This window comes from Amphiprion ocellaris, chromosome 17 (assembly GCF_022539595.1).
Source record: "Amphiprion ocellaris isolate individual 3 ecotype Okinawa chromosome 17, ASM2253959v1, whole genome shotgun sequence".
Taxonomy (NCBI): Eukaryota; Metazoa; Chordata; class Actinopteri; family Pomacentridae; genus Amphiprion; species Amphiprion ocellaris.
Window position 1 is genome coordinate 8805352 of NC_072782.1, and position 18091 is coordinate 8823442.

At 38.3% G+C, this 18091-nt stretch overlaps 1 protein-coding gene across 3 annotated transcripts in view; it reads right to left on the reverse strand.

The window, feature by feature from the left end:
• Positions 1–1458: 1458 nt before the first annotated feature.
• tbx5a (T-box transcription factor 5a) overlaps positions 1459–18091 on the reverse strand; it is a 29223-nt gene continuing 12590 nt past the window's right edge. For all 3 annotated transcript variants that reach the window (XM_023284828.3, XM_055004115.1, XM_023284831.3), the window contains 5 exons: positions 17311–17458; positions 10400–10552; positions 7238–7329; positions 5562–5794; positions 1459–4830 (listed from right to left, as the gene is read on the reverse strand). In XM_023284828.3, the coding sequence (XP_023140596.1) occupies positions 4238–4830; positions 5562–5794; positions 7238–7329; positions 10400–10552; positions 17311–17458 (1219 nt within the window). In that variant the 3' untranslated portion in view covers positions 1459–4237. The remainder of the gene's footprint in view (positions 4831–5561; positions 5795–7237; positions 7330–10399; positions 10553–17310; positions 17459–18091) is intronic.

Consider the following 18091-nt stretch of genomic DNA (forward strand, 5'->3'; position numbering starts at 1 on the left):
AAGTAAAGTCCTAAGACAGGACATGATTGTCAGTCCCTCCAACTCCCTCATATTGCTCTTTAAACTAGAGAAACTCTTATATGTCTAATGATGTAGTAGAATATCAAGCTCAGATGCCAAAGGGGATCTTGTGTGTATTTGTGAGGTGCTATTCAGCTAACAATAATTACCCATTCCTTTATGTTACGGGTTAATTCAGCCCATTTTCACCTCTAAGTTGTCTGAAATGACTACTTTCTCTTTTCTTCCCCAAAAGTCTTTTTTTCCCCCCAATTAGGATCATGACCTTTGGTATGAAATGTACACACACTGCTGTTTTCTGGAATGTCTGTTCTGAATTTGTATACAGTGATTATGTTTGTGGGTCACATGCTGTTATAATAGCACAGACACATAATAAAAACTTGTCTTTGTTGCTCTAAGTGGTTTAATTCTGTGTTCACTGTTTCCGATTGGCTCTTTAGTTTAAAAATGCAGTTCTGTGGTGTAATGTGGGCCTTTAGTCCATCTCTGACTGAAAAATCTACATAGCTAAAGGTAAGATTTTTATCGGATATTCATGGTCCCAGAGGATGAATCCCTCTGACTTTTGTTCTAGTGGTACCCTGACATTGACATTGGACGAATTTTCATAAATGATGCTTAATCTTAATGACTATGGCAATCTCCTGACACATTTTCTGTGGCATCACAAGCAGATCTTATAAATTTGTCGACCATTTGGTGCAGAAGTTCACAGTTCTCTGATGATTTATCCCAGTGACTTCAGTAACTTTTCCTTTGTCACTTTGATGTTTAAAACTGTGACTTCAAGGACATTTTTTCAACAGCAGCTATTGGAAATATTGCCATGAAGTGTATTTCATGCATTTGTTTTTCTGCTGAAGATGTATTACAATCAACTTTGGCGATCATATGATTTTTCCTCTATGAGGGAAAAAAAGATCCTAATACTCTGTTTTCTGATTTAACCTAAACTAATGCCATTTCCATCAGCCTTACCTACACTTGGTACTTAATGCCATTTAAGCAGCATTGAAGCAGGACATGGAAATACTTAGAAATTGTGAAAAATTCCACCTGTAGATTTTTGATGACATGTATATTTTTTTATGTACAGTATTACACTACCAAACCCAGCACTACATGTGTAGGAACAATTACCCTGATTTACATATTTGAAAATATAATACAGAACTATAGAAAATGAAAATCACTACATCATGTTTATATAGCAACTGTCAAAATATCATAGGTTATATTTGTTTATTGTAATTCTTAGATTTTAACTCATTATGTGCTAGTCTGTGCTTACATTTAAACAGATTAAGACAATTTGCTTCATACCATAATAAAGATACATTTCTTTAAAATATAAGTTGTGTCAAAAGTTTACCTTGTACTTGCACAAATATATCTGGAAACAAAACCTGAAATAATTGGATCACAATCCAGAAAGATGCTTTGATTTTTAAAATTTATTGCAGGTATTCTGTTATGTACATGTTTATTTACAGAGTTATCCACGTTTTCATGTTTTTTTTTTTTTTAAATTTTATTTTATCTTTTTGACCGCTGTATAGTAATCTCCTGTTGTCTAAATAAGTATGATTAGAAAATCCTATACAATCATAAAAAGCAGGCTATAAAAAAAAGAGAAGAAACTGGACCATCTATCTTTGACACATGCAGGAGCAAGCTGATTGACATAGTTGAAAAATAAATACTATTGACAACATTCTATCGACTACAAGCATTTAAAAGTTAGCCTTTGTCCACATGTCCCTAAACATACACTCATTTGTACGGTGAAACCGACTTCATAATGTGTATCAAGTAAATTTTGTTTTTAAATTTGCATTCTATGTGTTGTCCACCTGCTACTTTACATGTCTGATTGTCAGAGAAGTGCCATTTTGAGGATTAATACAAGACATCTGAGAGCACACACATTCACGGGGTACAACATGAAACTGCATCAAACAAACAATCACAACTTACACAACGCTGGGCTTTTATGTCAGGAAGAGGGAAAACAATAATGTTGTTTCAGATGCAAAAAATCTCTGTCATGCTATTTGATATTACATGAAATACTGCCGTGCTGTAGTTAATCTCTACATATCAAAATAACGCGGATGAAAATGATCCAAAGGCACAGCAACTCCCCCTCTAAATGATGACCCAAATATCTGTATCCTTTAGGCTCTTTTCAAGTATGTGAAGAATGTGTTATGTTCTATTATTGAAAAAGAAAAACATTTGGATTATAATATATAACTTTTTTTTCACTGTTATAAGTGGACTACGGCAAGGTTTTGGCAACATGACGAAGCACTATTCCTCTTTAAATATCAGGCAGAAGGGTGAACATTTCAAACACGTGACCCCAGTTTCTTCAGTTTTTCTTTAAAATGTTTAAATGACGGTATCTGCTGGTCTATGTGGAATAGTTCCCCTTTTATAGAATCTCTGACTTTAGTGTAATTCAGCTTTAAAGTGACTGGAACACTGAGACCAAGGGCTATATGGACACATTGTTTTTCTGACTGTCAGTAATAAGTGCAATATGGATCATAACTAACACCAGTTCTACCAATGCTCTAAATTAAAACTATGGCTTTAACTGTGATTTTAATTCTGTCATTTTAGGACAAAGTTTACCCCCAAGGTTGACATTCTGATCTGAATTTCAGGGCTTCTTTACTGGAGACTATGTTTTTGTCTTCATTCGCAGGTCTTTATACAGCCTTGACAGAACAATTACAACATTTAAAACTGCATTCATACGTTTTTGGCCACATGGGGACAGCACAACAAGGTGGCAAACTCACATCCTGCCTCACATTTCGTCAATGTGTTAACAACCCATTATACATCACACAGATACAGAGAAACGTTTACATACATGTGGTGATGACTTAAGGTCTAATTCTCTCTTATGTTGACTACTCATTGCTAATATAAAAATACTAATTAGTGGATAGAGCTTTAGGGTCTGGTAGTCAATTTGTTTCTGTTGTTTTTATCAGTGTTGATATATTATTGTGAGCTTCACTTGACTGGATTCTGCTGCAGCATATGTGCCACACATCAATAATATTTTGCTGATGACACTTTATTTACTGTTAATGCTGTATGATTACACCTGGGAACAGGTAGGAGACCTGGATGTGTCAGGTCAAATTTCAGTGTGAGTGTTATGGCACAGGACAGAAAGGTTTTATTAGGCTTTCTGGGTATGAGTAATATTATCACAGCTTGACTTGGCTGCACTGGAGTTAAATGCTCCCTACAAACTTAATGATAACTGTTTAAATCTTGGATCATTACCAAGGCAAACGTGGTTCAGTTTAAAAATCTTGCGATTGATACTCTTTAAGGTCTTGACATTGCTGCACTTCTTTCATGCTGGACTGTAACACTGCTATCACTTTACTAAGACGGCATCTGCCTGGAAATAAACTTAATTGAAGACCTGTCCTGTTTCAGACTTTTACTGACAATGTTTATAATAATGGAATTCATATTCAATTTTTGAAGTGCACATAAATGTACTCATGCAACAGGAATCAAAATCCTCCCTCTGACAGCTTTAAGAACAAGCACCAAAGAGCCACAACAAAAGATAACATCTGCTTATTCATTTTTAAAAGCAATTTTACAAAATAACTTCTTAACTACAAAAGCTTAAAAGAAAATGAGAACTTGGGCTAATGTGACAGAAGACAAACGTCCTTTTTTTTTCATTTTTTCTTTTTTTCCACATATTCGGGACATGAATACAAAACAGGAATTTTGTACTTGTTAGAAAAAGCTGAAAATATATTTACTGGTCTCACTTGAAGCACTGACATCAAAAAAACCCACACCACTGCACGAGAACACAGTGGACCTGGAGACTGCTGGCCAAGCATCTGAAGCATTTCTGTTCTTCTGTTCAGCGTCAGTGTTCTCTGCACTTGGCAGTCTCTGTGTATGTTCTGGTCCAGCTCCTCTTTATTCATGTTTATGCTATTTGCTTATAAGTGCAGATACTGTCACATCAAGTTAAGTGATAAGATGCCTCCTGTCCTAGTCGACACCGTCCTATGAACGTCCACTGTTTCCATTAAGATGAACAGCAACACATCCTCAAAAAATATAAATATAAATTCATCTAAACTGTGCCTTTATTTGGTCCTTTTCTGTTTATTTTTTCCTTTTAATATTTGTATACATTGAGTGTGGAGCTCTTTTAGCTGTTCTCGCTCCACTCCGGCATGATGCTAACACTATGTACAGAGTGGTACTGGTGTGGTGATAGTGTACGTGGTATGCCGTGCGTATAGAGGTACTCGTTTCCCTGCAGGCCGGCTGTTGGCGACTGGATCCCAGCCCCGGGACTGCACTGGCGGCCCAGAGTCTGGTGGGCCATGGAGCTCTGGTACATGGCCGCGTGATGGCCGTCGCCCAGCTGTGGAGAGGCGTGACCTCCCACTCCTCCCAGTCTGGACACCAGAGACCCTGAGGTGAAGTGAGCGGAGAAGTGCTGGTAGGGCAGCCGCTCCATTGGCTGCATGGTGGTGACGGAACAACTACCGTAGGGCGAGACGCTGGCCCAAGTGTTGCAGCTGATGTCCTCCAAACTGGGAACGGGCTCGGTGCCTTGGGAAGCGCTGGCGTACATACAGGCCTGCCGCTGGCTGGACTCGCTGCGGTAGGGCCCACTGGCGAGGCTGAGGCCCTGGGCATAGCCAACAGGCCGGTAGTAATGGTCCTCCTCACTGGATGAGCTCTCCAGATAGGCTTTCTTATAGCTGTGTTCACTGGAGTGACAGTCGTCCTCCACTGCAGGTAGAATTAGAGGTGATCCGTGTTACTCAATGGTTATCGTGCAATGATGTTAAATACAAGAAAGTAAATGTTGCGGAATCATGTTAATAATGTAGCATTTGTTACTTACCACCTAGAATCACTTACATATTCCACTCTTATACACTAATAGTTTATTGAATACCATAAAAAATATGAAATGTAACCTATTTCACATGTCAGACAACTTGTATTCAAGTACTGAGTATTCCTTTGCTTGCAATGTCATGTTTCATTTTATGCAAATGTCACATGTACTTTGAATTTGCTGATTTTGTGGCACTTTTTGTTATTGTAGCTGACTTGCAAAGAACATAGTGTCCTTTAATAAAATACAGACAGATTTAGGTGTACCATTTGCAAAACATAACAAATCTGTAATTATGTGAGTGTTCCTAATCAAAATTAAAAAATAACCTGTAGGTATGTACATATACAGTATGTAAATCAAGTTAATTATAAAAGTTCCAATCACAGTACATGCAGATACAATTTATTTTTACAGTTAACTGAAAGCATCGGCTTGCAAAGGTAGTTAACAGTGAAGGATATGGACAGTAAGTGCTGGAAGACTCAACCTATCATCTTCTTGATGCATCAGAGTCTCTCATATTAAATAAAATCTACATAGAATAAGATTTGTATAAAATCTTAATAAAAGCAACACTGTTGGATTTTAGAGTTTCTATCACTGCTGAGTCTCCCACCTTTCCTCTTGATGCAGTGGTACTCTTGGCCGTGCTCATGTGGCAGCGGGTAGGAGCCCGACTGGGGCAGCATGTCCTGTGAGGTGCTTGTGACGCCGTTCTCACACTGGGAGTACTGGGAGGCCAGGGTGGTTGGCGTGGCCATTCCCTGGACTTCCCCGCTGAACGGACTCTGGCTGGAGCCAACCCTCTGTCGCACTGTGCTGCGAGGCACTACTGGATACTCCTTGGTGCTATGTGCACACACAGACAAAATCAGTTAGCAATTATCTGTAGCAAAATATCACAGTATATGCAGTACTAGAAATTGCTATCAACAGAAGACATCTATTTTAATAGTATCTGTTCTCAGAGACAGTCAACAGTGATTCACTCCCACTTAGGACACACAGAGAAACCCTCCTCTTGGGAAAACCCTCCTGTTGAAAAAGCCAGCATGTATTTCACCCCTATTAATCCAGAGGACCCATCAATACATCATTTTGCTACTTTGGCTTCTTCGATTTCAGGGATAGCTACAGTTGAAAAAGTGACCTGGTTTTGCAATAAGCTCTCCCCTTAAAAGTGTAACCAAGAGCAGACGCGCCTTGCTTTCTGTGCTCGGCAGGATCGGACAAAGGCATGCAAGATTGATAGCGTGGTTTGGACTCTCACCAGCTTCTATACATTTGCAAGTTTTGATAGCTGAAATGCATTGCACTCAAAATGTCGTATTATCTTGTGGCACGCACCTACTTAGAGTAACTTAATGTGTGTCTGCTACAATCAAGCGTGCAATTTTTAAAAACTACTTGAAAGTGCAGAAATCTATTGACAGGTCCAGGATTTTTTCGCTGCAGCATAAATCATGTCATTAAATCTGAAATGCTTGATCACAAAGAACTCCATTCTGTGGCTCCGAATGAGGGTTACGGGAAGGATGCAAGATTTTAACACCTTGTGGAAAAAGCCAAACAGCTTTTCCCAGTTTTGACTGATTTGGGATTTCTTCATTTGAATACACACAGTGTCTGTAGTGGCTGCCCAAGGAGGGCGGGTGGGGAGCAGGAGGAGGGGGGGTGTTTCAAAACCAGATTTTCTCCTTTGAAAAAGTGTTTTCCACGCAGTACGGACTCATGCTCAATCCCTCATCTGGACTGAATAATAGAGGGAGAGGGAGAGCAATGTGGTCGTGTACTGCCTTGGCTGCCTGACCGAGCCATATCACCAGTTCAACACAAATGCATGTACACACACACACACACACACAAACACGCACATATGCAGCAGACATATAAGCATTTGGAACATCCTGGTAGAAAAAGCTCTGTGGAAGAGAGATGTTTCAGTCATGTTTCAGAGGTTCTGCCAGATCAGCCATAAAAGTCTTCAGCATGAAAACTGGCTGGCGGTCAAGAACTACACTTACATCACTGAAAATAACACTCACTGAAAATAACACACTCATGACTGGGCGATTGAAGGATTAAAGTGGAGCTTGTTAAGTGACAGTGTGACCAGGATGTCAGTAATCCCTGCCTAATTGAGGTAACATTTATCTGCTCATTTGACATCATTCAGCATGAGTCATTATTTCCGTACATTAGAGCTCATGATCGATTAAAGACATACATTATGAACAACATGCTCCAAAATGATTATGAAGGTTATTTTAGAAGCTGTTTTCCTGCGGCTACCTTTGCATTCTGGACATCCGGTGCAGCTCCATATCGTCGCTTCCACGGAAACCTTTTGCAAATGGGTTGTTCTCAATCTTCAGTTGGGTTATCTGAAAAGCAAACACGCTTGACTTTAGTCAAATGCATTGTGCAGAAAAAAAATAGCTGTACTGTTTCATCCAAAGCAAAATCAACATGCATGCATCAATATTTAATCCATAAATATCAGCTTTTTAAATGAAGCTTTTCAATATGTGCTAGACTCTCTTACAAGACAGATTTTCAGCAAATTGAAGCTCATACGATGACAATATTACAACATCTTTTTGTTGAACTGAGGATTTAAATTTTTTCAGACATGTCTAACTGCTTGCACAAGAGAGTGAAGTCACAGATCATATTTCCAGAAACTTAAGATGCTTTTAGAGAGTTTCAGTTCAACAGTTCAATAAAAGCATGTCTCAATAAGTCATATTTTTCATTGTGTAATTTATAATGTTACATTAGATGATGTCTGGCTTAGCAGATAGTTGGCGCGCACATGACAGATGATAATGCTCTGACTTATGACTTTATGTTTTCATCTTTGTCGATACAAAACAAAGCATGTGCAGAGTTTCTTTTGAGAACCACCCCAAAACAGTAAGTTAATCCCAAAGAGGTTAAACACAATCCAGGGATATCCCTCTCATGAGCCGCGGTTTCTGGCAGGTAATTAGTTGGCAGCTCTTGTGTGCTTCCAGCTTTCTGACAAGACTGGAGGTTTGTCTGCACGCTGGCTGACACTTTCCCCAAACCTTGTAAAATCTCTCATGTGACACTTTGCTCGCTTCTTGTTAATACACGCCGCCTGGCAGATCATTTATATATTGTTTCATCATTTTTAAAAGTTTGGACTAAAAAGGTCCAGAGTCTATCGCACCCATTTTAACCTCCGCAGGTGTTCCCAAAACACAGCTAGACAAATAATTACCACCTCCAATGAGAAAATATGCAGAGATTTTTATTTATTTATTTATTTTTGCTAAATACATGCAAGTTCTTGATTTGGCTATGAGGATGGGAATAATGCCAGTAGAGAATTTTAATATGGGGCAACAATTGGGCAAAATTTATTCTAAACTTCAAAGACTATAGCTTTACTAGCCTGTGTGTCCAAACTGTATTCATTAAAACAGCTGAGGCCTACAGAAACATATTTCCAGATACTTCTGGGTATTTTAGGGGAAAAAAAGTAGCAAAGAACTTAAAATAAGATTTATTAAATATTACTTAAACTATAGAGTCGCTGGCCTGCATTCATCTTTCCAAAATTCGCAAGAAAACATTCAGAAAGCAGTTTGGAAAAATGTTTTAATTGCAGCCACGGCAGGAAAAGACTAGAAACCAGAGACTTCGAGCATTTTCATTAGCTGAGAGTCTAACAGGTGAATTGGACACATGCCTGCAGCACATATTGCTTTGGCAGATGTCAGACTGTTTGATTAGACAGTTGTGGAAAAGCGCCTGGAAATCAGAAATGCTTGTTTTTCTGCAGGTCTGGAAAGCCCCAATAATTAGCCCGAGGTTACGATCTCAGACCCCAGTAACATGTTTGAAAATAATGAATGGTTTCTACAGAATGTTGGTCATTTGTGCTTCCTGTTCCCAGAAGCGCGGAGACTTCGGATTGGCTGCGGGGACGTTATGAGCTTTCGCCCCTTTTCTCCCATATTCCCCAAACTAAAAACATATAGGCCTGCATGGATAAATGATGTTAAACAGACGCTGTTTACAGATATGTGTATTCCCAAGATTTTTTTTTCCTTCCCAGAAATTTGGACTGAGTAAATACTGAGTTTTATTCCTGCATCTTTCTCCAAGTCTAAACATTCAAATCCAGCTGAAGTTGTAAACAACTGAGAGGCTGTACAGCCTCGAGAAAACACAGATTCGTTTAACTCTAATTAAACGTTATGAAGCTGCAGTTTTCTACATTGTTAATTTGTGAAGAACAGGGAACTTTTCGGTTTTTGAACATCGAAATTAGCGATGGCAACGTAAGCATTTTAATTTACCATTCATTAACATAACCAAAGTTGCGTCTTAAACTGACTACATTCAATTATAACGAAAAATCCTGCTATTAAACTGAAACACATAGCAATTTGTATAAAAGCACGGGTGATTTTTTCCGCTTTTCGAGGTAAACTGAATTAAATCCTCTAAACAAACGCAGGACGGTTTGTAACCTGCAGTTTTATTGTGCGTAATGCGCATTTATCCAAATTACGCACTTACGCACAGGTCAATTTTCATAAATGAAGCACATATAAAAAAAGTCGATATAAAAATATGGGCTAGCTAATTATAGACAACAGAATGAATATTGGCAAAACTGCATTAAAGTGGATTTAAAATAAACCACACAATTAAATAATTGGCAAAATTTCGCAAATCAAGCTTGGTTACATAAGCATTTTATTGTTATTGTTATTATTATTATTATTATTATTATTATTATTATTATTATTATTATTATTATTATTATTATTATTATTATTATTATTATTATTATTATTATTATTATTATTACTATGCATTTCTTGGTTTTATAAAGTAGATTTCTGAGGCACTAGGAAAAGTCATGCCGGAGGTTTATCCGGTTTATCTGCAGCTTGTCTCACTCTACAAAGCGCTGCGAGCCTGTAACTCGGAAAAAGTCGCTTGAGGTCAGACGTCGTCTAGTCGGGGAGGCTATCTGAAGCTTTTCCCTCGTCTGTCAGTGGCTCAACGTGATAGCAGCGATTTTCAGCTGACAGTGACAAGACTTTACTCGAAGCTCACAGAGCAGCGCGCCTTTCATTTTCTCTCCTTCAATCTCACTTTGCCGCACAGAGCTGCGCACAAAACTGGCAGAATTCAGCTGCAGCTTTTCATGAGTGAAATTATACACTCTTTCTTTTATTAGATGACTTCAAATAGAATATATACCTTTCCGTAATTCTGCAATTGCACTGGCATTTTTTTTTGAAAGCGCAACAGTCTATATGGTTCTACTTCTTTTCCTCGTTTGAAACACTGTAAAAATTAAACCACCTCATAAAATGCGCCGTGAATTTTCGACTTGCCTATTCACTGTGTCACAAATGGCAATAAAAAAAACCCAAACAAAACAGAAAAGTGGCCCAAAGATTTTACCTTATGGTTCTGATAGGAAGTGACCGCAATGAAGGCTGTCTCCGGGAAGACGTGAGTGCAGAAGGCCGTGTTTTTGGAGCCGAAACCGTTGTTTTCATCCGCTTTCACTATGTGGATCCTCGGCTGGTACTTGTGCATCGAGTTTAGGATGATCTAGAATAAAGAACAGGGAGCGTCAAATACCTTACAGATACGTAACATTACAGCAAAGCCAAATAAATAAATACAGAAATAAATAAATAAATGCAAAAAAATAAAACTGATAAAACCTTTACAAGGTGAAGTTGCTTTAACAAAGTCTTGGAGAAGTTTGGAGCAATTTGAAAATAAAATGCAAAAAATATTCAACAAATATCCCTAAATTCACTTAAACATTACAAACCATTACTATACATTTGAAGTTTCAGGGGTTTTTTTAAGTTACAATTATTACTTACGATTTACATATTTTTTAGACATGCTGGTGCAAATAAATATCATGCCAGTCTTGCCTCAGAATGCTGACCATTTTTGCAACATATTTCAGGTTTATCTTTTGCTAAAAATAAATGTAAAAGTTACATTTATTTGTAGCTTCTCTTTATTTTCATCAGATCCATTTACATTTAGAGTTACATTTCTAGACAAGACAGGGGTGTGCACAATGTTGACAGACTTCTGGAAGACAAAACCAAATACAGAAACTTCAGAAACTTCACTGGCATAATATTTTTTTTAATTAATTCACTCACTGGAGGAATAAAAAGACTTGGCATTTGTTGGAGTTCAGTTTATAAAATCTATTCATCTCACAGAACCTCAAAAGATCAAATTAAGCTGAGCTATACTTTTTTGGGGGGAAATTACTTGTTCGACCATAAGGTAAAACTTTTATTGCACAGCAAAATGTAATGAAAGTTTTATTGCTTTTATAAAGATTTTAAACATAACAGGGCCATGTGCATTCTTATTTGTTTTTTTATTGAAGGCCTGCTCATATTCTCGCTTAAATGAAATGAACATCTGACTAGTTAAAGCTTTTTGATGTAAAATTTCTTATTGTTTCTGAGCAGAGGATTAGTTCAGAGTTATTATAGTGCGGTTTCCATGGCAGCAACCACACAGAGAAGATGCAGTGATAGGCTGATGTAATCATGTCCTCTCTCTAACCCGACTAACCCAGTTTGAGCTAAGTGATGACTAGTAGCAGGGGCTCGCTTGGCGACAGCAGGACGCAGTCCACACAGCTGAACTTGAGCCTTGAACTTCTCTTTTGAGGCCCTCTCATCCGTGGATCTTAAGTCTAGTTGCTTTGATGGATCAGGGAGTCATGAGCATCAGCCTTGAGCAAACCTAAGAGCTCTTTATTTTCATCACATCCATTTACATTTAAAGATTTAAAAATAGGGCTTTTTGATTTTTTTGTCCCACTCATGACTTGCTTTCTTGGTGCACCCACCCACCTACCCCCACCTTCCTGTCCCAGAGGCATTACTCCTATCCGTTATCTCAAGGATTGTTTTTGTACCTGCCTTTCACTGCCAGCATGAGAGGAGACAAGGGGCTGCCCTCACCTCCAGCACCTGTGGGGGCATCCTGCGGTATTACACGACCCCGAGTCTTTTCTCAGAGCCGAGTGAACCATAGAGGCCCACAGAGATAATACAATAGTCCTTTATTACTGATTTCCAGCAGAACTTGATCTAATTTCATGGTGCAATAGGTTTTTGCAAAAGCAAATGCATGGGTAGAAATGTATTTCAGCTGCCTGCCATATACATTCTAGACGCCAATGATTTTTTTTTTGTAAGTTATTGACCCCTTGTAGAAAATATAAGTCAAGATTTGTTGAGTATCCCTTCCTTTTTTCCAATAAATGTAAGAATTTTCATACTTACATTAATGGGAAGAAATGTATTTAAGTTGCCTGCAATGCACATTCTAGATGCAAATGGTTTTTTTGTAAGGTACTGACCCCTTGCAGAAAAGATAAGTCAAGATCTGTTGAGTATCCCTTCTTTTTTCCAATAAATGCTAGAATTTTCTTATATTTTTAGGTATAAATGTATTTAAACTGCCTGCCATGCACATTCTAGATGCAAGTGATTTTTTTATGTAGGTTATTGACCCCTTTTCTGAAAATATCAGTCAAGATCTGTTGAGTATCCCTTTCCTTTTTTCCAATAAATGTAAGAATTTTCATATTTGCATTATTTTGTTCCTGTATTGGAAAGTTACATCAATCTTCAGATGAAAAAACAAACAGTATTCTTTTCTTTTTTGTCTTTGAATTGTCTGTCTCAAAACTTTGTGAACACAGTGCACAGAAAAAGTGGGTTAAACATTTTCTCATGCATTCATTCATTCATTACTGGCTTATTTGTTGGTCTGCAGAGCAAAATCCAAAGACTGGGACAAACCACAACAACAAATCAATCAGTGCAGACATGTCATTTATCACCCTGCATGGTTTTAGAAGCTAAAAATGTCTCCCCACCAAGACATATTAGAAGGTGCAGGATGTATCTTAATGAACATTTCACCCTGGAAAATAGTACGGTCCACTAACTGCGGGTTCCCAAAGTCCAGTATGTGTGCTAGTAGGGGGGTTGTTGTGGTAGGGGTACATAGCTGCAGACCACCCACTGGGAGCCCAGCACACGCCTCGTCTCCGTGGCCCAGTCACTGCCCTCTCTGGTTCCCTGTATCTCTGCTTCCCCCCCTCCTCCACCAGCCGCTCTGGATGATAGTATTTAATGATAGTGAGGGATCACTTTGGGTCTCACGCTGCTGCCCTTTGCTTTCAAGTTCCACCACATCAGAGAGTTTCCCCGAGCCTCGGGATTAGCAGGCTTTGTACACCACCATCTATTGCTCATCGCACACTGCCAGTCAAATATAAACAGTGCGATCCTCACACTCCACCCTCCCGGCCCAAACATGTGTGGGAAGACTGGGAGACGAGTGCAGGAGCAAACTGGAGGAGGGAGATGAATAACACTGAGGAATATTCTAGGAGCTGAGAGAGATCAAAGCAAAAAAAACTGCAGCCTGGTATAAAACCTAAGACAAAAACTCACTGTATTTATGTAATAACACCAATTTGGATTCTGGATTCTGTAACAATGAAACCAAAGATGACGTGTCTTGCAGTACTTTTTAGTTTTTATACTGGATGTCAGTATGAAACAAGAACATATTACAGTGTAAATGCATAGGTAGTGCTGTATTTAAAGTTTTATTGCAGTAAAAGTGTCGGTATTAGAAGAAAAATACTCACTGTGATGTATTATTATATGAGGTACATACAAAACTAATGTATCATCATAACTGATGCATTGAATAAGCTACATTTAATGTTGCAGATGCTCAAGGTGAAGTTAATTTAAACAAGCTTTTTTCTGTTGGTAGTTTAATTGATGATTTAAGTGACTTAACACATAAGTTGCTTATGCAAGTAAAAACTTGCAGCATAAAGTGGAATAAAATGCACAAAGCTCAGATTAGCATATGTACTAAGTTACTTTGCATAACAATAGTAAGATTATTATGAACACAGGGATGTTTACTATGGAAAATACCACTCTCAATTTAAAACCGTATATAAAACACATTAACTAGCTACATTTTAATGAACTACAATGCAGGTGGCAATGAAATGAACTATGAAGTTAAATAGACCTTGACCATGAGATTACCATATGATAAGTGCAAAATAATAGAAAGAACTGACTATGATTAATTGTCTGTGTGTAACCCATTATATAAGTAATTTAAGTATTCTGTTGCCCATGTCAACTCACTTTTACTACTTCTAAATTTCGGTTTAAAAAAGAGAACAAAGTTATGTTATTCATTGCTATGATAATGCCACTTTGAAGTTAGTTTTTAGATGCATAGTTGTACTGAAGCCTGATGTGATATGATTAATTTGAATTATAAAAACAAAGCTACCCAGTTAACTGTGTACAAACACATGAAGCTGAATCTCTCCCTGTTTCCTGTTGGACTCCTTTACAAGAGTCCTGAGCCGGTGGTGAGCTGCTCAGCGCTGCTCAGTCCACTGACGTGGATCTAATTTAGCAGACATTTCTACCTCTGCTTCAGGCCCGTCCTGAATTGGTCTAATCTACATCAGCAATATGTTTTGGTCTCATGTCTCGCTGCTAGTAATTATAAATCATCTACAAGTTATTTCAAACAGCTGGACCAACAAGCTGATGGAGTATATTTTCTGGCCAGCCACCAGCGTTTCATTTATGAATCCCCTGGTGCTGTCTCTGAGCACGAAAGAGGGTGAGCCAGGAACCACTGCAACCAATCAAAAACGCACTTTAACCCAAAACTTTACAATGCTGTTCACATTCCGACCGAGGTCCGGTTTCATTTTGCCAGCTGGGCTTTGGCAAGTCAACAATCCCTATAGGTGCCATGTGGATGGGTAGTAGGAGAAACATTGTGCATATGCATTTTTGTTTGGGTAGCTGTGAAAACGCGAAAGAAATCTACTGTCAAACTGGAAAAGTGGTCGCAGAGTAATATATAGCTCCTGGTCAGTCACTGTTGAATAATGTTAATATGAAATCAATGTGGAATTGATTGGAGTCCATTCAGTATTAATTAATATGACAAAGGACTAAGTTTTATAAGTTACATTTCTTCTTCTTAATAACATATTTACAGAAAACACTCTATTTTTCTGATCCCTAGCTCCAGATTTGAACCTCTAATAAACTTTCCCTGGATGCATTTAAGATTTTTGACTTAATTCAGTCTCTGTTTTTCATGCAACTGAACTATTTTCCCTAAAACCAGATGGCTGGGCCTGTTAGCGAGGAAAGCTAATTGTGTGACTATTCCGTTTCTACAACAAGACATCTAATTAAACCTCAGTGTGGCCATCAACTGGGAATTATATGAAAACCTGCCGCCACCAGGCCCATTTGTTGATGAAGTAAGTGATGTTTATGTTTTTCTGTTTTGGGGTAAAACAGGAATCACAAAAGCCCGGGGCCAGTTACTGAGTGTAGAATAATGAGGAATTAAAGCTCGGAAATGGGTACCATGCAGTCCCTCACTGGTGAGGAGGGGTGAGGAGGGGTGAGGGTGGTGCTGGTGCTGCAACTGCCTTTTTCCTTTTTGCTAAAAAGTGCCCAACTGCTCCCTTCTACTTATACAAGCTCACTTCCAGGAGGTCTCCAACCATAATGCACCTAGGGGGTGCTATAATAAACCTGGGCTACAAAAAGCACCAAAGAGGTTCCAGGAGGACAATTGTAGAACAAACATGTTAGATGTTCCACTTTTAAATAATAGAGTAAACTGAAATACTTTCTGCTGTAAAATTGAAGTTCTCCCTGAACATCACAGAGACTCATCAGAACATTTCTCTATTCACCGAGTTCAGTGTGAAAGTTGAAGGACCAGGAAGGATTCTAAGCAGAAAATGACACATTTAAGCCACAGCCTCTGAATACAAGTTCACTTTGTCATGTATTTCTCCTGGACAAAACTATATATTGGACAGGGTCTCCTTACAGTTTCTTGTTATTCAAAAGGGCATTCTGAACGTTTTATTTTTTTGTTATTGTTTTTGCAGCTAATCCAATATTCTGACTCTTTAAATCACCCTTTTTATTTAACATGGCTTCAATGGAGAGCTGAGTACCAGAATAAATGGTTGCTTTTTAAGATTCGCTGACATGGGCATATTAATAATTACAATTGCCTGACAGTAAAAAGCAATATGTATGATATTTTCTTTTAATTTCTAAGAGTCAATTAAATACTTTAATTAAAATGAAAACATTTTGCCATATAGTTTCCCCCTTTGCAACAAGCAGCACACTTAACTTCACAGAAACTCTCACAAGGATATTAAATAGTATCTCAAAAAATAAAAAAAAACACTTGCAGACAAAAATATGAAAGCACAAGATCAAAACAAGAATGTAGCAAAAAAAAAGAAAAAGAAAGAACCAAAATAGTTTATGGAATTTTACTAGTATTTCAGCACAGCACACACTACACTATTTTTATGTTAAAGGATATGAACAGAACTTTAAAGCACAACTGTGACTTCATGAGGTTCGTGAGGCCTGCTGAAGGAGTGACTGAAAGTTTGTTCAGTTTTAAAGTGAATCTAACAGATCCAGTCTTAAAGGGGCCTATATGGAAAACAGTGTTTTTACAAGCAAGTGGGAGGAGGCAGCTGTATGTTTTTCCCTTTTTCTTTTTCCTTCTTTTGTCTTAAAAAAATTAACCCCCAGAAAAAAAAAGTTTTGACCAATTAAAATTAGTGTGGCCAAAGAGTCTCAATAGTGAGACTTACAATGAAATAGACTTCTAAAAAAATCTCTAAATAATAATAATAATAATAATAATAATAATAATAATAATAATAATAATAATAATAATAATAATAATAATAATAATAATATCATTGTAATTTTTTTCGTTATAAATTCTGCTCTGTGACTTATTGTTACACAAATCTATAACAGGTTTTAAAATGAAAACGAAGAAAACAGTCATCAGTCAAGGCTCAGTTTTGAAAACTCACGTTTGACAGTTTGATAAAGTGACCTACAGATGAGTCACAGGGGACAGCTTGGACTAAAACCGCGTCCAACTCTGCTTAAGCGCCACTGAGCAGCACACCAAGACTGAATAAATCCCCCCGCATTCTGGGATCAGTGTAACACCAGTTTTCTGCAGCATTCACACACACACACACACACACCCACACACACACACACACACACACACACACACACACACACACACACACACACACACACACACACACACACACACACACACACACACACACACACACACACACACACACACACACACACACACACACACACACACACACACACTCACAGCCGTGTGTTTAGATAGTATATATGATGGGCCTAGGCACCTACGTGTCCGAACGGGTCCAGGTGGTTGTTGGTCAGTTTCAGTTTCTGGAAGGACACCAGCTGCCTCATCCAGTGCGCCCCGGTGGCCGGAGAGTCCGGGTGGACGTAGAGCCTGCCGGGCATGGCGGGCTCAGCCTTCCCGGTCACAGACCTGACACACAGCAACACAGTCACACTGTTACACATTGGACTGACACCCAGAGGCCGCAGCTACGCGCTGGTTTAGAGAAAGAAGTTGACTGTGTACTTTGCGCAAAATTATACACACAGCTCCTCACTATCGAGGCCACAATATTGCAATTTAGAAAAGGCAGATGAATATTTAAACTAAATTAAACTTTTAAAACTGAACTCTAAGACGTCAAACTGCTTCTAACCACTAAAGCTGTTTAATTTCAGTTAATTATGCTGCACAATTTCTATTCTCACATTTTATTTAAACCTCTAGGCCATGGATGTTTACCTCGGTTTCAAAACTCAGCTTTTAATTAACTAGATAAATGAAGTACCATCCTGCAATAAACTTTAAAGCTGGTTTTGAGTCGCCATTAGGCCCGCTACACATTGTTTTCCATCATTGTTAGATCGACGGAGGAATTAGTTCCAGGACATGCTTTGGGCAGGTCATTATCTGCAGTATCGCATGTGATTATCCTCTTTAAGTATCTCCTCATTTAAAGGCACTGACCCAAACAAGACATCCCTGTCCAAGGTCGGAGATCGACATGACACTAAACAAATAATAATGTTTATACCCTGATGTGAGTGACAGATTAGTGCACAT